The 20,763-nt window shown below is 47.1% G+C and overlaps 1 protein-coding gene across 2 annotated transcripts in view; it reads left to right on the top strand.

Moving 5' to 3' along the window:
- Nucleotides 1–3,088: 3,088 nt before the first annotated feature.
- DOCK1 (dedicator of cytokinesis 1) overlaps nucleotides 3,089–20,763 on the top strand; it is a 278,470-nt gene continuing 260,795 nt past the window's right edge. For both annotated transcript variants that reach the window (XM_059476562.1, XM_059476560.1), the window contains exon 1: nucleotides 3,089–3,348. In XM_059476562.1, the coding sequence (XP_059332545.1) occupies nucleotides 3,303–3,348 (46 nt within the window). In that variant the 5' untranslated portion in view covers nucleotides 3,089–3,302. The remainder of the gene's footprint in view (nucleotides 3,349–20,763) is intronic.

Genomic DNA, 20,763 nt, shown 5'->3' with positions numbered 1-20,763 from the left:
GTAACAGGTTTTCATTAAAATGAGAATGTGGAAAGCAGTAAAGTGAATATAGACCCTCATCAGTAGCAGTGAGGCTTTATGGTGGTCACAGGATCAGCTGGGTTATATTTGTTCCAGACCATGATCAGACAACAGGGCAAACCTCTTTCCACTGACATCAACATAAATTGTGCTATTGAATGGATTTAATACGTAGAAGTTATAAGTAATTCTTTAACTTTCATTTTATTGAACCTGCTGCTTCCTGCCTTAGGCTTGTACTTGATCTTTGGTGTCCATATAATTCTCATTTAGTGCAGATATAGAGGTAAGCTGGGACTAAGCGGTGCCAAATTTTGGGGGAATTTAATTTAACTCTTGGGTAACACCTGAGGGAAGCATGTCAGCAGCACATTTCTCATGAAGGGAAACACGAGTGCTCCCCTGGCCTCCCTCAGAACAGAAACAAACACATCTCAGCTTTGAACCCTGAGGCCCAGAAAGGACAGACTGCAGCAATAACTCATTTATTAACTAACTACAGGTTTAAATTAACATCAGCATCCTGCTTTGTGTCCGCTCTCACACCCTGGACCTGCAAAGCCACCACGGTTCCACAGAAGTCATTCCTGGCTATCAGTGATGTAAATGAAAAGTCAATCAGCTTCCAGATTTACAGATTGTTCCAGCAATAGCCTCAAAAATCCCTAAAGCACCCGAGGCCTGAGCAGCTCTGGCAGTTTTGCTGCATACATTTAGGAGCACCACAAAAATAACTCACCAGCTGTATAAAAGGGTGTAATATTCATAGCTGGAAATAAATATTATTGCTTTTCACTTTCCCTGCTGTGGGAAAGCAAAGGTGACTACAGGCACAGAGGGAACACATCCAGTATTTCAGTCAATTCACTTTAATTTCCCTCATGGAAATAAAGGTGTGAAATCAAAGAGCTCCCTTGTAAGTTGTCTTTGGGAAGGCTCTAAATCATTGATCCATTAGTGCAGGATAACGAGGACGAGCCTTGGCTTTGCAAACCTTTTGATGTCCTCACTCCTGGGCAGAGGGAACAAAGGTGCAGCAGCTGCCTCGTCACAGCCCCTGGGATTCTGCAGCTACAACAAAACCTGGATGAGTCTGAACACGCTGGTGATGTCCTGGGAAACCAATCCCAAGGGTGGGAACAGGACATGGAGAGGGGAGCAGACTCATTCAGGGCTCTGAGTATTTGATCTCAAAACCTGACAGCAAAATGCTCTTGCAGAAACCGGTCCTTTGCCATCCACACAACACAAGAAAATAAGGAGGAAAAGATTCAACCCTGGATCTATCTTAATCCTTAAATTTGTGCTAAAGGGCTTCCCCTTTGGCAGAGGACTAATCCTACCAAATGACAGCCAGTCAGTCATTTCACTTCTCTTTATTCCTTTTAAGTGTTAGCCCTCTGCTGTTTCTTACTTTTACACACTTTATTTTCTGTTTCCTAAAGGCTTTAAATTATTATTTTTTTAAAGCACAGTCCTGGATGTCTCCAAGACTACAGGGATTGGGAACCAGAAGTTCACTTCCATTGCTCATTCTTTGTAATCATTTATTCCACACTTAATTAGCCAGGAGATATTAGGTTTGAAAAAGATTTTGGACTTGGGTTTAGAAACCAGAAGGTTTATAATCTTTAACCCCTGTTCAACCTGGCCTTGGACACTGCCAGGGATTCAGGGGCAGCATCTCTGGGTTCCCTGTGCCAGGGCCTGACAGCTAAAAATTCGTTCCCAATCTCCCATCCAGCCCTGCCCTCTGGCACTGGGAGCCATTCCCTGTGTCCTGTCCCTCCATCCCTTGTCCCCAGTCACTCTCCAGCTCTCCTGGAGCCCCTTCAGGCCCTACCAGGGCTCTGAGCTCTCCCTGGAGCTGCTCCTCTCCAGGTGAGCACCCCCAGCTCTCCAGCCTGGCTCCAGAGGGGCTCCAGCCCCTGGGTGTATCCATGCCCTGCTGGACTCTCTCCAGCAGCTCCAAATCCTTTTGATGTCGGATCCTAGGGCTGGAGGCAGCTCAGCAGGTGAGCAGGGCAGAAGGACAGAATTCCCCTTTTCCATACTGTCTACGCTCATTCAGCTCCTGCACAGCAACCTCCAAACACGTATTGTGCTCCAGCCATCAAACATTGGCAAAACCCCCCGTGTTTTAAAGGTACGCAGCTGGGGAGCACGCAGCCAGAAACTTGGGGCAGAACACAACCAAGCACACCTGGGACACAGCCGGGAATAGGCGGGGAGGTACCCGGGACATAACCGGGCACACCTGGGACACAGCCGGGAATAGGCGGGGAGGTACTCGGGACTTAACCGGTGTGAAAAACGCCAATCACTTGTTTTTAAAATTTTAAAAGTTTAATAGTAATAAAATAGTTATAAAATATTAATGCAATTAGAGTAATAATAATTTGGACAATTTGAATTAGGACAGTATGAGACAATAGAGGCAAAGAGTTACGAATATCCGGGTACCTTTTTCTGGGCAGCATGAGCCCGAAAAAGGACCCACGTTAACAGAGGATTAACCCTTAAAAACAATAACCTGTTGCATATTCATACACGGTGCATAAATTCCATTCAAATACAGGATTCTGTCTGGTCCTCGTCAACTTTCTAACACAACACATATAATATTCATTTTAATATTTGCAAAAATCCAATCATAAAATACGCATTTTTCACAAGCGGGAATAAGCAGGGAGGTACCCGGGACTTAACCGGGTGCACCTGGGACACAGCCGGGAATAGGCAGGGAGGCACCTGGAACATAACCGGGAATAGGTGGGGAGGTACCCGGGACATAACCGGGTGCACCTGGGACTTAACCGGGCGCACTTGGGACACAGTCGGGGATAGGCGAGGAGTCACCTGGGGCTTAACCGGGTGCACCTGGAACACAACCGGGGATAAGCGGGGAGGCACCTGGGGAACAACCGGGCGCACCTGGGACACAACCGGGGAGAGGCGGGGAGTCACCTAGAACACAACCGGGCGCACCTGGGACTTAACCAGGTACACCTGCGACTTAACTGGGCGCCCTGGGACACAACCGGGAACAGGCGGAGAGGCACCACGAGTAAAACCGGGGCTAGGAGGGCGCTCCCTTTGTGTGGAGCCGCTCGGCCGCAGCCGGCCCGGCGCGGAGGGGACGCTGAGGGGCGGCGGGCCGGGCCGGGCTGGCTCCGCCCGCACCACATGACTTCGCCGTCGGGAGAAACTTTTCCCGTCCCGCGGTCGGAAAATGGCGGCGTAGGGAGCGGGGCTCTAGCATCCCGGCGGCTCCCGGCGCCATGACCCGCTGGGTGCCCACCAAAAGGGAGGAGAAGTACGGCGTAGGTGAGGACGCGCCCGCCCCGCTCCCGCCTGTTGCGCTCAGGGGCACCCCCCGGCCGCGGCCTTCCCGTCCCTGCCCGGCTCCCGCTCCGCTCCGGCCGGGATGGAGCGCGGTGTTCCCCCGAGTCCCCTCCGGTTCCTGCCTCCCCCGCCCGGCTCCCGGGAAGTTGAGGAGCTCTCTGGGAGCGCCGTGCCCCGCTGGGAGAAGTTGCGTTTCTCCCTCCGCTCCGCTGCGGTCCCGTCGCTCCCCGAGCGCTTGCGGAGCGGAGAAGCTCCGAGTTGTGTTCAGGTCGGGCTCTTTCTCCCCGCGCTCCCAGGCTGGCTTTGGGAGCCCAGCCGTGCCCCGAGTGCTGTCCCTCGGGGTTCTGCCGGAGTGTGATGCTCATACAGATCAGGGCTCTCTGGGATCCATTTCCTATCGCGCTCCTTCCGTCCGTCAGTCTCGAACAGAGGGGGATTGTTCCCAGCTGGTGGCTCGCACATCCCCGCTGGGACTAAACCGCCCAGACCCCACTGAGGTTTGGGCCGGGAGGGCCCGGAATTAATTTAAAGATGTTGCTTTTGCAGCAAAAGTTTTTATTTTGGGGTTCGGCGCAGAAAACTTTATTGGTGTGAATGAGCGTTTGTCTGGAGGAAGGAAATAATAAATCTGACTATTCAAATTGGAAACGTGAAGTTCAATGCCTCCCACAGTCCTTGGGCTGGATTGATTGTGAGGAACAACTTTTCATAGAAACGCACAGCTGAACTTCATAAACAAAGGCAGCAGGAAGAAGGGAGTTTCTGGGGCTGAGTAAAACCTGAGCGAATTGAAGGAATTAATTTTAAATTCTGTGTGCGTCTCTTTAGAAAACCATAGCTTGGCTTTTAAAAAATATTAGAAAATCTCAGTTCCAGCGTGTGGGACCTGTGGGTAATTCCAGCACTGAGGATGCAGGACAAGCGCAGGGCAGCAGAAATCCAATGATGGCAGTCCCTGGTGAAGTTTCCAAATTATCTGCCTGGTGGTGTGGGATGGGTATTTCGGAATGACTGAATTGTCACGTAGTACAAGCTGATGTTACAGCCCAGTGGCACTCGAAAGCAAGTTCCTCTTCTGCAGGAACTCCGTGTCTGTGCTGTGGTGGGGGTGACTGCCCCGCCGCTTTCCAGGAATGTCTTGAAATTGAACTGAAATTGATTTGAAAGTGACATGAAAGAAAAAGTGAAATTTACCTCCTTGTTTACCATAATATACTTTAAGTGTACTTGCATCTCCGGTGTGGGGGATTGCATGTGTGGTAACAAAACTAGATTTAAATGTAATTTAAGAAAAAAAAACCTCTCCCCTTTTGAGGAAGCCCGAGGGGATGTGCTTAGTTGGTATTTTGTGTGTCCACTGCTTTGCAGAGAAGTTTGTAATGCTTTTATAATAATTTATGTTTCTCTGATAGACTGTTTTCTTTTTCCTGCTAGGAGGCTGAGATCCTCACCAAACTGGAGGATTTCTCTCTGCATGACAGGGATGTGAGGGGTGAAAGTGGATGAAGTGTGGCAAGGACGTAAATCAGATTTAGAGCTAATTGAGCATTGGGTTCACTGACCTGTGCCATTCTGTTAGAGGCTGCTTTGGGAGGATTAGCTTCTTTTGGGTGTCCTCCTAAAGAAAAGAAATGTTGTCTGGTTCTATGTGTTTTATGGACCTTTATGTTGTTAGGAAAGGGCTTTGTGAGTCTTCTGATGGTTTATTTTTTGCTGCTTGTGAGAGCTGGAGATTGTGGAGAATTGATGCAACAGTTGTGTAGTCCCAAACAGAACTGGAGATGCTGCTGTCAACCTGAAAATTCAGACTTTGGAATATTTTTCTTCCTGTTTGCCGTGGCCAGTCGTGGGGCTGATGTTGACTCAGTGTTGTCTGCCAGGGAGAAAATCCCTAACAGGAATGCTAATGGGACTTAGTGAAACATAGTGTACAATGCTTTGGGTGTCTCATCAACCCATGCAAATGTCTCCAGAAGGATGGGGCCATCATTCCAGTGGTGCTCTGTGGCAGGGTGAGGAGCAGTGGCCATGGACTAAGCCAGGAGAAGTTCCACCTCACCATGAGGAAGAACCTTCCATGAAGGTTGGCAGAGCTGCCCAGGGAGGGCATGGAGACATCCCAGCCCACCTGGGTGTCGTCCTGTGTCACCTGCTCCAGGTGACAGCTGGGATGGACTGGGTCATCTCCAGAGGTGCCTTCCAACCCCAAATATTCTGGGATTTCTGTGTGCAGGCTTTCCCAAGCAGAAGTATCAGGAAGGTGTGTTGTGGCTATGTTTGTGTCACAGCAGTGGGAGCTCAGAAATGTGTCTGTATATAGAGTTGTGTACGTATAAAATGCACACACGTGCCTATGTAACACATTTATATCCCTTCTCCCCTCCTGTGTATATCCCTGTGCAGAGTTTTCTTGACCTCTCAAGACCTGCAGCTGTGCTGGCTGTGATGCAGCTTGGCACAGTGATGCCCAGAGGCCTGTAGTGACAGCTGGTAGGACCCAGGTGTGCTGAGAAGCTCTCCCGGTGGCACGGTGGGATTTGGGGATTTTGGGGATACGCTCCTGGGTGCCCTGCATGCCTGCACAGTGGATTTGCTGCCCTGGGCCTGTGTGCAGAGGCATTATCTCAGCAGGCAGTTCGGAGAGTGACTCAGCTCCGCTTCCTGAGAGCGCTCAGGGCTCGGCTGCAGCAGGAATGGGTGTGGAGCTAATGGGATCACACGGATGTTAGGGGAACATGTGGGGAGCCAGGCGGAACAGGGACAGGATCAGCTTCCTTGGAGAGGCTTTTCCCTGCTCCCAGGGCTGCAGAGCCTTGTCCTTCACCTCAATCCTGCCTTTCATCCCTCACCCGTGGGGAGGAGTGTGGCTGTGTGGAGGGGATCATGTGGCTGTGGGGCTTCCTCCACATCAGAGGCTCCCTGAGAGCTGTTTGTGTCCCCTCAGTGTCACAAAGTGGCCGTGGAGTGTGGCTGCTCAGCCTCCCGTTCCCTGCTTTTAGTGTGATGGGAGATAGGTAATTTTGGTGGTTTTCCTTCTGCTGGGGAAAAGGGATGTAAGGAGCTGATTTGGAACCTCTGAGACAGTGCACAGTGGCTGTGGTAGCTTCCAAATGCTGAATTCTGCTCTTCTTTGCCCCTTTCCTTTGGGCTGAGAACTGCACTGAGAGCTAGAACTGGTGCTGCTGTTAAAAAATATGGTATTTAAAATGCCATTGTGTTTAAAGGTTTGTGCTCATATGGAGCAATCAGACCACTACTATGGTAGTTTAATCCTTTATTTTTAATGAATAAATGGTAAAACTGAAGATTAGTGCCACGTGCCTTTGGATGGTCAGATGTTAAAGGAGAACTTCCCAGTTACTGAGCTTGAGTCCTCATCCCTGGAATGTCCAAGGAAGGACTGGATGTGGCACTCAGTGCTCTGGGCTGGTGACAAAGTAGGGATGGGAATTGGACTTTGACTTGATGGCCTTGGAGGTTTTTTCTAAATTCAGTGAGTTCCAGTATTTTTGTTTGTTCCTGGTGAGTTTTTGTTGTGTGTCACGACTTGGCAAATAATAACAAGCCTAATTTTAGATGGGGACATTGGCCACACTTCATGGTCAGGGTGTTTTATTGTTATCCCAGTCTCTCTGAGATTGGCATAGCTTTTCCAAAGGGGTTTATGGAAATACCTTCACAGCAGGTACACAGAAATATATGCATTTTATTATTAGAGGAGGGCTTTAAGGAGCTGGTGGACTAAGAAGTGTTACAATGATCATGACTTAAAATTTTTGCAGCTGAGTTTTGCTCTTGTAATGTTGCTTTGAAGGGGGGAATAAGAATTTGTTAAAAGGAGAGCTGGTGAAAGCGCAGGAAATCCTTCAGTCAAACACTGCTGCTTCTCCTCTGCTGCTTCAGAGGGGACTGTGGTGCTTTAGGACAGATTTAAAGCTTTTATGGAACCCTGGAGTCGCAGCCCAGGCTGCGGGAGCTGTGGTGGCATTGGGGGACTCTTGTTCAAGCTGATGATCGTGTGCACATTTGTGCCTTAGAGCAGGGAAGGAAACATTTGAAGGAAATTGAAAAACATGGGTGTTAGGAATGCATCTTGGTGATTTTAGTGCTGCTGTGCTGTGAGGTTTGGAACTGCCTGGCAGGACAGGTGACTGCTGTTAGTGACAGCAGGGCTGTGCTGTGACACATCCCAGCCCGTGGGGCAGAAGTGCAAGTGTAAAATGTCCATGGGAGATTTGCTGCTGCATTGATCAGAGGATTGGAGTGAGCGCATGCAGGTTCAGCTTCGTACAGCCAGCACGTGGACAACCAGGTCAGGGTTTTTGTTTCCATCCCATGGACGCCCAGAGCAGGGTTTTTTATCTGTTCCATCCCCTGCACCCCCAGATCATGATGTTATCTGTTCTATCCCATGGACACCCAGATCAGGGTGTTATCTGTTCTATCCCATGGACACCCAGATCAGGGTGTTATTTGTTACATGCCCTGCACCCCCAGATCAGGGTGATGTTTGTTCTATCCCCTGCACACCCAGATCAGGGTTTTTTATTTGTTCCATCCCATGCACGCCCAGATCAGGGTGTTATTTGTTCCATCCCCTGCACACCCAGATCAGGGTGTTATTTGTTCCATCCCATGGACACCCAGATCAGGGTGTTATTTGTTCCATCCCCTGCACACCCAGGTTAGGGTGTTGTTTGTTCCATCCCTCTGCTGGGAGGAAGTGCTGAGAGAATTGGGATGGTTCAGCCTGGAGAAGAGAAGCTTTGGGGTGGACTTAGAGTGCCTGAAGGAACTGAAAGATGGAGAGAGACTCTCTGCAAGGGGTGGAGGGACAGGGCAAGGGGAGGTGTCTTTAAAGTGACAGAGAATGGGTTTATATGGGAATATTGGGAAGGAATTGTTGTCTGTGAGGGTGAGGAGGGGTTGGGATGGAATTCCCAGAGAAGCTGTGGCTGCCCCTGGATCCCTGCAGGTGTCCACTGGGGCTGGGAGCACCTGGGACAGTGGAAGGTGTCCCTGCCATGGCAGGGGTGGCACTGGATGCTATTTATGATGCCCTCCAACCCAAACCATTCCATGGCTCTGTTTTCCAGCACCCTTCCATTCCCTGCTTGCTGAAGGTTGCATTTCTGTGCTGGCAGCTCCTGGAGCCGAGGGCAGGGGCTGGAGATGCACCACACCTTTCCTGCAGGAGCGACCCGAGCTGGACTGCAGTGCTCAGCTCCTCCCAGCAGCCACCATTGTTCTCTGCCAATAAACACTCGTTGCAAACAGCAGATTGGAGAGGGATAACCTGACCAGATAAGTGGAAGGGAGTGTGGACTCCTGTTTGTTTTCATCCAGGGCAGCAACAACATTACAATCTGGGATTGTTCTGAGAAATGATTCCTGATGGGATTTTCCAGGAATTATTTTTTCTCATAGGGCACAAACTGACTTCAGCAGGGGCTGCCTATGACCACAATACAGAGCTTTGCAAAGGAAGTTTTCAGTTGGCTTAGGGAGGTTTCAGCTGCTGATTTGACTCTTTATTCTAGAAGATAAAAGAGGATGTAGAAAAGTGATTTTTACTCTTTACCTGGTATGCAGGTATGGCAGTGACAGTAGCCAGGGGGCTGATTGAAGGTGTTTGATTTGGCATTTCCATCCCTGGCAGTGCCCAAGGCCAGGCTGGATGGGGTTGGAGCACTCTGGGACAGTGGAAGGTGTCCCTGCCATGGCAGAGGGTGCAATTGGATGAGCTTTAAGCTTTCCTTTCAACCCAAACCATTGTGGGATTGTCTGACTTCAGGTAGCACCTTGGTGGGTTTTGTAACTATCCCTTTGTTTTCTGTTGGAAATGCCTGACTTAGGTGCACTCAAACAATGCTGATTTTGGGCTCTCTGCCACACTTGGCACAGGTTTCTCTGTGTTACAAAGGCATTTTCCTTTCTGCAAAGGCAAAACTTTCAGGGAAGGGAAAAAAAATTAGAGGCAACTTAAAATCAAACCTTCTCCAGGAAGCCCCTCTGTCAGTTTGCAGCTACAGGAGTAAGGGCTGGGATAATTTTTCCTTTAAATATTGATGTTCCTGGAGTTTGTCCCATGCTGGCTGTGCAGCACATGGAGGATCCTTTGCTTTGTGTAATCCTTCAGTGTGGTCCTGCAGGGCTGCAATCCAATACCTCTTGTTAAACACCTGGGGATGTGTCCAGCTGCAGATAAATAGCTGGGGCTGGCTCCTGGTGATGAATGGAAGCTCCAACAACTGCCTCTAATCCAGTTTTCAAGTATTTATTCCACCCAAGGTGTTGGTTTTGCCTCTCCCCTTTGACTTCCTGCAAGTTCAAAACTTCCTCAAAATACTCAGTGGAGCTGCTCCTACTTATGGGTATTCTTTGGCAGGGTGGTGGACCACTGACAAGTCAGATTTTTTTCTTTTTTATTTAACTTAAAAGCATTTTTAGTTCTGTTTTCTAGCCTGTGGTGACCCCCAGGGCTGTTCTGACAATAGTAATTTTCTGAGTAAGGCTTTAATGAATTCCTTGATGAGTTATTGGAATATTTTTCTCACTTAGCTTGTAGGGGGGAGGAATTGAAATCACGCCCTGTCTAAACCAAAAAAATCTTCAATAAGAGAGAATTCTTGTAATTCTGAAATTTTCTCTCCCTTTTCAGACTGTGGCTGTGCAAACATTTATATATTTATAGAATTATCTACCCATGTTTATGTAATTTGTGCATTAAATCTGATTTCTGATGTAAAGATTTGTAATACAAGAAGCTGCAGTTGCTGCATTTCGGTTCCATCAGCAGAAAGATGAAATATCTCTGGAAATAGTTTTCTGCTCCATATAGCTTTGTAACTAAACTGAAATAGTTGCATTGAGAACTATTATGTGCAATCATGTACCCTCTATGTAACAAAACAAACAGATGGGTGGAGAACTGCAGCAACCACTGGCTGCCATACATGAATTTGGGTTTTTTTTTGTATTTTTTTTAGCACTGCTGCTTTATTTCGAGTGCTGCTTATCTTATTTCAGCACAGCCCTTTTTAGAACATGTTTGCTGAGGGTTTTGGTGGCTGATTTTGCCTTGAGGGTGTTGGAGTAGCAAAATGTCTTTGTGTTCCCCCAGTAGAAAATACCAACAAGTGAGTGGAACAGGATTTGCTGTGTAATTTATGAATGGGAAGGGCAGCAAAATTGTACATAATCAATGTTTGTGCTCGTAGGCACTTGGGTTTTTGAGGCACTCTGTTTGTACATCTCTGCTCTTGCAGTGGCTGTGCCACTTTTATGGATGTGCTGCAGAAATTATTGAATATTGGGGTGGGAAACCTGCTGGAGCAGCTGCCTGGCTGGGCAGGCCTGGGGGTTTTGGGAAAATCTCATTTTCCCTGAGGAGTCCCAGGTGGGGAGGGCAGCAGGAATTGTCTCCCTTGAGGAGGAACCTCCTGGCCTGGCCTGGGGGGTTCCTGGCTGGTTCTGGCAGAGCCTCCTGGAGAATTTGGGACATTTGGCAGTGCAGGGTGGGCACTTGGGACTGGAGAGAGCAAACAGCTAATGTTGATTTTTTTTTCTTTTTGTTTGTGTTGGGATTGACAGTGAGATGGTATTTTGTGTTTGGATTTGGATGTTTATTATTTCTTATTTATATTACAGTTCAATAAGTTGTGGATATTACAGTATTTTACTAAGAAAAAATATTTTGTATCTATTTTTATAAGTTTTTTTAAGGAATAGCTAATTAAGAAGTGACACGTAAATAATTTATTTTTAACTTAATAACTAATGACTTATGTTCTGTAATTGTCGCAGACATTTCTCCACAGAAATCCTTCCTTTTGGATTTCTGTGTCTTCGGGAGGCCAGAGGCCTCTGAAGACAAGGTAAACAATTGTTATCAGCTGCCGTGGAATGCAATAGGATTCACCTTGATTGGCTCATTTTCTATGTTTATAATTAAGGGCCAATCACCAGGGCAAGCTGGGGGACTGAGTCCCTGGACACAACTTTGTTGTGGGTTCTTTTCTATCTCTTCTTAGCTTAGCTAGCAGCTCTGCAAACCTCTCTCTATATTCTATTAGTATAGTAATAATGTATTATATATCATATATTAATAAATAAGCCTTCTGATCAAGATACAAGATTCACCGTCTCTCTCTCACCAGCAGCGGCCCACACAGGACGCTGTAATATGTAATGTGGACTTTTTTTGTTTAATTACAAAATACTATTTAAACTTGTGAAGAAGTTCCTGCTTTACACTTTATGGCAGTGACAGTAGTCAGGGGGCTGAGTGAAGGTGTTTGATTTGGTATTTCCATCCCTGGAGGTGTCCAGGGCCAGGTTGGATGAGGTTGGAGCACCCTGGGCTAGTGGAAGGTGTCCCTGCCACGGCAGAGGGTGCAATGGAATGAGCTTTAAAGTTACTGCTTTAAAACTTTTATTTTAGTTTTATGTATATTACTATGTTTTAAAACTTTAAGCTTTTTACTATGTGAGATACACACTTCTATTCAAACTATCCCTTATAGTTTTATTGTTATTAATTAATTTTGGAAGCTTTTTTTACAGTTTTAGTTGAAATGTGGTGTTTTCTTGGAGTCCGTGCCTTTCAACACAGAAAGTCTGAAATTCTCAGCCTCCAGGGTTCCAGCCCAGGTATCTGGAATACCTGAGAGGCTCTTGAGGCACACAGATGGATTCTGCAAGTGCAGCCCGAGGTGTTTGTGTTTGCTCTGCCTTCCTCCTCCTGCTTATCCAAACAAAGCACGGAAGTGCCGGCGTCACCGGCTGGGGGCTGGATGGAATAAAACGCAAAATAACATCTGTGGAGGGCCAGGGCCCAGGGTCCTGGGAGGGCAGGAGCAGATGGGGCCACACTGTACCCAGAAACCTTCAGCTGGCCTCTGTTATGGGGGGTTTTCCCCATTTTTATGCAGAGAATAAAAAGGAAAAACCAGAATTTGGAACAGCGCTTGAGTGTACGAGAAGGATGAGGAGAAGATGAGGCTGCACCATACCCAAAAACCTTCAGCTAGGCTGTGTTAAGGGGGTTTTCCCCATTTTCATACATGGAATGAAAAGGAAAAATCAGAACTTGGAACAGGGCCTGAGACACGTTTCCATGTCCTGGGAGGACAAGGAACAGACGAGGCCCTGCTGTACCAAAAAACCTTCAGCTGGGCTGTGTAGGAGGGATTTTCCCCATTTTCATACATGGAATAAAAAGGAAAAAACAGGACTCAGAACAGGGTCTGAGTGTCCCAGAGGGACAAGGAACAAATGAGGCCACACTGTACCCATAAACCTTCAACTGGGCTATGTTAGGGTTTTCCCAAGTTTCATACATGGAATAAAAAGGAAAAATCAGACCTCAGAACATGGCCTGAGTGTGCTGAGAGAACAAGGAACAGATGAGACCATGCTGTACCCAAAAGCCTTCAACTGGGTTGTGTTAGGAGGGTTTTACCAATTTTCCTACATGGAATAAAAAGGAAAAACCAGAATTAAGGGAGACCATGGCCAAGCCTGGTGGTGCTGGTGCCCCTGGGAGTGGGCAGAGGTACAGGATGATGGGGAGCTCCACTTTTACCTTCCCTGCCTCCCAGCTGCTGCTTTAGCCTTGAGCATCCCCCTCATGTGCCAGCTGGTCTGCAGGAGGAAATGTTGGCAGCAGGGGATGGTTCAGGGCAGGGAGCTGGGTGCTTTTATTGAGGAGTTGCTTCATGCAGAGTGTGTGGATCAGAAATGGAGTGGAAGCAACTGGTAATAGAAAAAGAGTGCTCCTGTAGCAGAGCCTGCCACAGGAAATCTCTCAGTGCTGAGCCAGATGGAAGCTGTTGATGAGAATGGAGTTTGTGAGTCTTGAGGCAGATGGTGGAGGATTGAAAAGGACGCTTGCTCTCAGGAAAATCTGCTGTGCATGTGAGTGCAGCGAGCAAATCCTGCCCTGCCCGGGCTGGGATTACCGAGGGGGTGGCTTGGAGTGCCCTGCCAGTGCTGTCCTCTGAAGGAGGGCTTGCTCTGTGCAGAGATATGGTGAAATGTGTCACTTGGGCCAGCAGAGTGGAGATAAGGGCCTGTGGGAATGTTTCTGTTGATAAATAGGAGGTTAATCTCTCAAAGTGGGAGTGTATGAGGAAACTAACATCAGCATGACAAGAAATCTTTAATTACTGTTTTGAGGATGTGTCCAGCAGCTGTTGTTGGATTGACTTTTTCCTGCTGCTTTGGGGTGCTGTGGGAGAATTGTTCTTTTGCATCAATCTGTGGCTCATTTGTAGCTTTAATATAGAAAATAATGCTTGTACTCAAGCCTATAGTGTGCTCTATCTGACCTGAGGTTGTGGTGCTGTTACCTGATGTCCAGTCCTTTTTTTTTTCCTTTATTTCTCTTATTTTGTCCTTTCAAATTCCCGCCAATTTTCTGCAGGCATCACCTGTTGCCTTGTCATCCCTGCAGGAATTCCTTCCTTCCTGCTCACCCTTTCCCCCATTATTATACTGCCTCAGTCTTGCTTGTTATGTTTTTCTTGCCATGGCTGGTAGGTGTTGGTGTTTCCATTAATCCATCACTTTCTTTACCAAGAATCTTAGCTGGCGACTTGAGAGCCTATTTTATTGCCTTCTCTGACATTTGGGCATAAAGGAACCAAACTTTTGTGCAGGCCGTGGCAGGAGTGTGCACAGGGGCAGCTCAGAGTTCCTGGAGCACTGGGACTGCCTCACAAACAGCTGCCATTGACTCCTTTGTAAAAATAATTTAGTGACATGTGACAAAGCAGTGGATAAAGATCCTTTTCCCAGAGATTTCAGTCATTGAGCTGTTTTGGTGAGGAAACAGCTGTCCTTGCTGATACTGAAGTGGCTGGAGATGAGAACAGATATTTTTTGTGGTGCAGAGATATTTCTTGGCCAGTGATTTCCACAGTGGGTGAGTCAAACAGGACAAAACACCAACCCCAAACTTTTTGATGCAGAGCCAGATATTCTTTTGGTATTTATTACACTACACTTTATTTGTATTTGTGTTCTTGAGCGTTTGACTGGAACTAAGACTCTTAAAAGGATTTAAAAAGCACATTAGATGTTTATCTGGTAATAGGGACATCTGCAGTTAGACGGGATTGCTCTGATGCTGAGCTCTGCTGCCCTGCAGAGCTCCAGGAGGGGCTCCTGGGTGAGGGAATGTTTTATAAGGCCTTGAGCTGTCTCTAAGGTGCTGATTATGGGAGTTGGGCTTTGGATTCTGTCTGGTGCCTCTCCTGCTCAATCCCAGTTTGGGATGCTGATGGAGGTGGTGCTTGTGTGAGATTGTCTCTTTCTCGGCTGTTTTTTATGGCCTGGAAAGGCTCGGGATGGCCTTGGGCAGCCCGCGCTCCAAAGGACGAAAAGAGTCTTCAGGTTTTTTCTCGGTCTTCAGTGTTTATTAGTTTTTTATCTACAAGATTTTCTCTCGGCCCGACAGAGGTCTGCACAGCAGCCAGCCATGAGCACACTGAGAGCCCCCGGGGCGGTCACTTATCTTTATACCCAAAACTACGTATACAATATTTACCTATTTTCCCCAATACCTTTCACCCTTATTGACAAGTGCGCTTTTAGTAAGAACCAATCCCAAAGTGCCACCACCACCACAGAAGATGGAGGCCAAGAAGAAGAAGAAGAAGGACAGGACACGCCCCAATTCCTCCATCTTACTTCTCCAGACCCCCCTGTACCGAAATTCTAAACCCTGTGTTTCACACTCTAATTAACTTATCCCTTCACCATTTACCCCAATCCTCCCATCCTCATACAGGCGTCGTCTCCCGTGCAGGATCCAAGTCCAGCCACCAGACACTTCTGGCAACATTCCAGGACCTCCGAGCCCCCCAAGGGTGGTCTCGGTGACTCGGCACATCAGTCCTGAGGTGCTGAGATCCCACAAGATTATGACAAAGGCTTGGTTCAACCAGTGCTGCAGCCAAACTGGGAAGGGGGTCCCAGCAGCTGGTGCACTCTCCATCCCTGGAAGTGTCCAGAACGTGTGGATGTGGCATTTGAGGACATGGTTTGGTGGTCACCACGGTGCTGGGTTGACTGTTGGACTGGATGATCTTGGAATCATTAATGTTGGAAAGGACCTTTAAGATCAGCAAAGTATTTTTGAGAAAAACATCCCAAACCTTCCTAAAGAATCATTTGAGTCTTCAAATGCTAAAATATATTGCTTTGAGCTCTGTGGGGAGGGAATTCTTATTCCCAAAAAATAAAGACTGGATATAGCCAGATAAGCACATTGTAGTCAAGACTTGAGAGAATGACTCAGTTGTGGTGCTGCTGACATTGTTGGAAGTTTTGTGTGGGTTCAGCTCTGGTTTGATTTTCTACTTGAATGTATTCTTGAAGTGATTTATTAACAGATTTTTATCAATCACTGGTGCTGCAGAAGAGCCTCTGTTTATTTACTGGGCTGTGATGAGTGATGGAACTGGTTCAGATTTTTGCCTTAAACACAGAAAGTACAGTTTGGGCTTCCTGCAACAGCTGCACTTTCCACAGTTAGAGCACACGAAGGTGAACGTGTTCTTGGCTGAAAACCAGCAGTTTTAATACTTTTAGGGCTTGAATATTTAAAATATTGGCCTAACTGCAAGCTTTTACAGCCTGGATGTGATATCATTTATATATAACACAGTGTGCTGATCTTAAAGCAGGATAGGAACTTTTAAGACCAGGAGTTCATATATTATATTTGTAAAGGGCTGTCTGGATGCTTCCATATCATTTACATAAAAAATGTGGAAAATATAAAATAATTTTGTGGAGGGGAACTAGAATAATTGCATGCCAGCTTAGGTTTTCAGGAGATGGGTAGTGACAGCTTTGAGAAATGCCTGGCTAAATTGAGTGAAAAGTAAAGTGTTGGTGATCATTAATGAAATCTTGAGTTCTACAGTTGTTTCCCTCTTTGCTGCATCTGCATATGACAGAATTTGTGTTGTTACCATTGCATGCAGCAGCTTCCTCTTGCTCTTGGGCCATTCATAGAGCAAGAGGCATTTTTAAAGTTTAAATTGTTTTTCTCCAGATCACTAAGGCTGCTTAGCAAGAGGACTGAGTGAGATTCGTGCAGGAAAATGGCACAAATAATCTCCCCACCTTTTCCAGCACAGGTCCCACTGCTGAGAGCTCCTGGTGTCTCAGAGGATGCTTTCACCAAACATAGCCAGGCCAAATGTGTATATCAAAATGTGTATATCAAAAACAAGCTGGTTTGCTGGACATGGGGTGTGCTGGCTGTCGTTAATTTTTTTTTAATAGTTCTGTTTTGAGGCAGAGGTGCTGCAAGTGGAGATGAGTGGAGGAGTTCAGAAATAACCACTGATTTTAGATGAATGCAGTATTTTTTCAGTGAGGGAAGCAAATGTTTTAAGGTGAAAGTTGCACTGTCCAGTCTAGCACAAACTTTGCTGCCTGTTGGAGCTTTCCAAACAGACATTGAAGCAGATTTGGGGAACCATGGCAGGGAAATCAGCCCCTTAAGCTGCCATTTGCAGTGCTAGGAACAGCCTGGCTCTGCTCCTTGGCCTCTGGCCCTGCTCTGCCCTGGGCATGTGCTGGCTGCCAGTGCCTCCCCCCTTTGCAGGGAATCCTCGGAGTGATGCTGGGAAAATAACCTGCAAAAAGGGGGAAAGAATAATCCAAATATTCCCTTTCTTACGGCAGAGGTGAGTGAGTTACTGCTGGGTTAGTGGCGTCTTCATCACCCTCCTGGCTTTAATATGTGACCATCAAGGGGGTTTTAAATACATTTTCCTTGGATGATTGTGCTTGGGAAGGAAAGAGTTATGGCTTTGAATTATTGTGAATTAAAAAGGGCAATTTGGCGGCTCAGGGCAGCGAGGGAAGGAAGTCTAAGGGTTATTTTTGATGTGTTTCAGTGGGCTTGAAGGGTGCCTTAGCAGTGGGGAGCCAAATTCTCACCTGGGAATTCCTGTGTACATCTGGGATTGATTACTGGACTACACCAACTTTAAAATACCAATTTATTACACTATATATGTATTAAAAATCATTGATAAATTTAAATAATAATAAAAAAACAAGAGTTGGAGTTGTTGATCCTTGTAGATCCCTTCCAACTCAGAGTATTCTGTGATTAGGCTAGAAGAGGCTTTAGAATTACAAAATTAACTCATGATAAAGTGAATGATTGTGAATGAACAGGTGAGTTCTTATTGTGCCACAATTGTGGAGCTCAGGGTCTGGAAACAGATTTAGGGTTTTCCTCTACTCTGGATTTCTCCCTTCCCAGAAGTCTGAATTTATGGAGTAAAATGTGGTGCTGGCTCTTTAATGAATACTGGGATCATACCAGTTACTTTTCCTTATTTCCTCCAGAATGAGCACCAAGATTGGTGTGGGCTGCCAGGAGTCTCAGAGGTGGGGAAGTTGGAATTACAGGGATGTGAGCTCTCTGTGAGAGCTGCCCAGGCTGGAGCTGAGGGAGCTGGACAGTGACCCTTTGTTAGGGCCAGTGGCCGAGCCAAGTCCGCTGGAAGCTGCCCCGAGCATGTGATTGCCCCTGCTCTGGAGAAAAACAATTTTTCCCTGTTTTTGCAAAATGCTGCTCTTATCTTTGAGTGCATTCAGTGCTGTTTGACTCGCTCCCATGGTGATTTTTTTCCCCCTAATTCCGGTGTGAGGTGCAAATTCAGGAAAAGTGTCGCTGGTTTCCCATTTCTGCCCTAGCCTGGCTGTTTTGGGAGAGAGGGGGAAAGTGTTGCTGGGTCCAGCTGGGGCTCTCAGCAGGTCATTCCTCTCTCTGGGTGTTCTTTTAGGGAATGCAGAACAAGTTCCTTGGGCTTTCTTTGACTTGGGGTCTGTACTCTTGCTGTTGGAACCCAGTAATGTGATGGCAAAGAAAAAGAAATTGATTAAGGTTTGATGTGTAAAAAGCTTCAAACTCCCTTCATCCTTTTTCTCCCATTCCAGAGGCTTTCCTGAGAAAGGAACAGGGGGATTTTGGTTTTGTTTTCCCTTGCAGAAACACTGAGGAGGAAGAACAGTAGGAAATGAAAGCATCTTCCCACCACCTCATTTCCTCCTTGCTTTAGGCACTTTGCTCTGCATCATCAGCTCGATGTTGCACTGAATTGTGTCATTTTTTTCCAGTTTCCACAGCAGTGCAAGAGGAGTTTCAGTGTGTTGATCTTGATTTTATAGTCATTGCAATGCCTATTAAAATACAGCTGTGCCATTAAGCTCACTGCTGCAGTAATGCTTAGTAAAGACCCTCTTAGCACAATTCTGCTCAGTGCCATAGGGATTTCCTGCCTTGGCAAAGGAGAGGCTTGAAGATTTATGGGGCTGATCCCTCAGGGATGTTCACAGGGAGCTCTGTGGCCTCCTGAAGCACCAGGTTGGGCCTGGGGGAGCTTTGATATCATTTGTGTGGGTTTAGCCTGGAGTGCTGTGTTGGGAAGGGCTTGAGGGTTTCTGAGTCCCTTTCACATGCTGGATTTAAGAGTGAGCTTGTGACATTTGGGATGTGCACCTGTGTGTGTTGGACAGAAACTAAACCAGGAGATGTTTCACTCAACATGAGGAACTCCTCTCCATGAGAGTGGCAGAGCACTGGAACAGCTGCCAGGGAGGACATGGAGCCTCCTTCTCCAAGGGAGGCACTCCAAACCCACCTGGATGTGGTTTGGGGATGGACTGGAGCATCTCCAGAGCTCCCTTCCAACCCCAGCTCTTTTGGGGCTCTGTGGCTGGATTTAGGAGTCCTCCTGGGGCTGTCCTTGCTGTTGATGGAGTTTTTGGGATTCTGTAGGGGGACTTCTGTTTGGGATTCTTTTGGGACTTCTCCCAGGGATGTCTTTGCTGTTGATTTTTTTGGGATTGTGTGGCTGGATTTGGGAGTCCTCCTGGGGCTGTCCCTGCTGTTGATGGAGTTTTTGGGGTTCTGTGGCTGGATCTGGGATGTCTCCTGGGGCTGTCCCTGCTGTTGATGGAGTTTTTGGGGTTCTGTGGCTGGATCTGGGATGTCTCCTGGGGCTGTCCCTGCTGTTGATGGAGTTTCTGCTGTCCCTGGCAGTGCTGGCATAGGACGGGGCGGGTGCAGTGCTGCTGCCAGGGCAGGGATGGGGACACATCAGGCAGGGGTGGGTGTGGAGCTGCAGCTCTGCCAGTTCTGGTCACTTCTCTCCTGGGGACCTTGGCTGGAGGATGTCCCTGACTCAGCACCAGCCCCAGGCATGTTTGATGCTCTGCCAGCACTGACCAGGAGCTGGCTGAGTTCCTCTTCTCTCCAGCCTTTAACTCTTGGCCTTCCCCTGTCCTGTAGACCCCTGGGGGCATTTTCTACATAGCAGTGTTGAAACTTTTGCACATTTTCTAATAACCACGTGTAGAGGTGTGTCACAGATATCTTTTATGAAAATCCTTTCCTTAGGATTTTTCCTCCTGAGAAGCTGGGAGGCCTCAGGAACAAAATGCAAACAATGGTTATCTGCTGCTGTGGAATGCAACAGGTGCAGCTGGGATTGGTCTCATGTGGTTGTTTCTAATTAATGGCCAACCACAGTCAGCTGGCTCAGCCAGAGAGCCGAGCCACAAACCTTTGTTATGCTTTTCTATGCTATTCTTAGTCAGCCTTCTAATGAAATCCTTTCTTCTATTCTTTTAGTATAGTTTTAATGTAATATATATCATAAAATAATAAATCAAGCCTTCTGAAACGTGGAGTCAGATCCTTGTCTCTTCCCTCAATCCAAAAACCCCCGTGAGCACCATCACAGAGGTGGTTTTGAGTTGTGTGGAATGCCAAGCACTGAAAAGAAATCCTTTCTTGAGGCACAGATTGTTTTTTGGGTGAGCACAGCCAATGCTCAGATGCTGTCCTTGCCTTCCTGAGGATGGTGCTGGAGCAGGAGCCAAGTTGCAGCTCCTCAGTGTCCCCCAGTGAAATGGAGGAGGTCTGAGGGAACATCAAAACTCACTTGGTGTGATTCTGAGTTACCACAAGACAGATGCCCAAACATCTGCCTCTGGACAATGTTTTGTGTTAGTCTAAATCAGCATCTTGCCTTTCCTGCAAGAGCCAGTGTTGAGAGCTCGGGGTGATGTGATTACTCTTTGCATCCAGGGTGTTTCACTTAATGGACTTCTTAATATTAAAAATCAATTTGGATGTTCTTGATTGTGCCTCTTGTTAGCTGTGCATTATGGCACATTAATAATGCTGTTAGAGTCAATAATGGTGTGTATATATATATTTTTTAGCACTAGTTTCAGCTTTATACCCTCAGTACTTGGTGGTGAACTACTCTGAATACAGATTAGCCTGGAGGAGGGGGGAGAGCTGGTAAATGGTGACTGAGCAGCTCACTTCATTAGCTCCCTGAAAATAAAGTG

This window comes from Ammospiza nelsoni, chromosome 8 (assembly GCF_027579445.1).
Source record: "Ammospiza nelsoni isolate bAmmNel1 chromosome 8, bAmmNel1.pri, whole genome shotgun sequence".
Classification (NCBI taxonomy): Eukaryota; Metazoa; Chordata; class Aves; order Passeriformes; family Passerellidae; genus Ammospiza; species Ammospiza nelsoni.
Note: the sequence above shows the minus strand (reverse complement) of the source record. Positions and strands in the feature narration are given on the sequence as shown.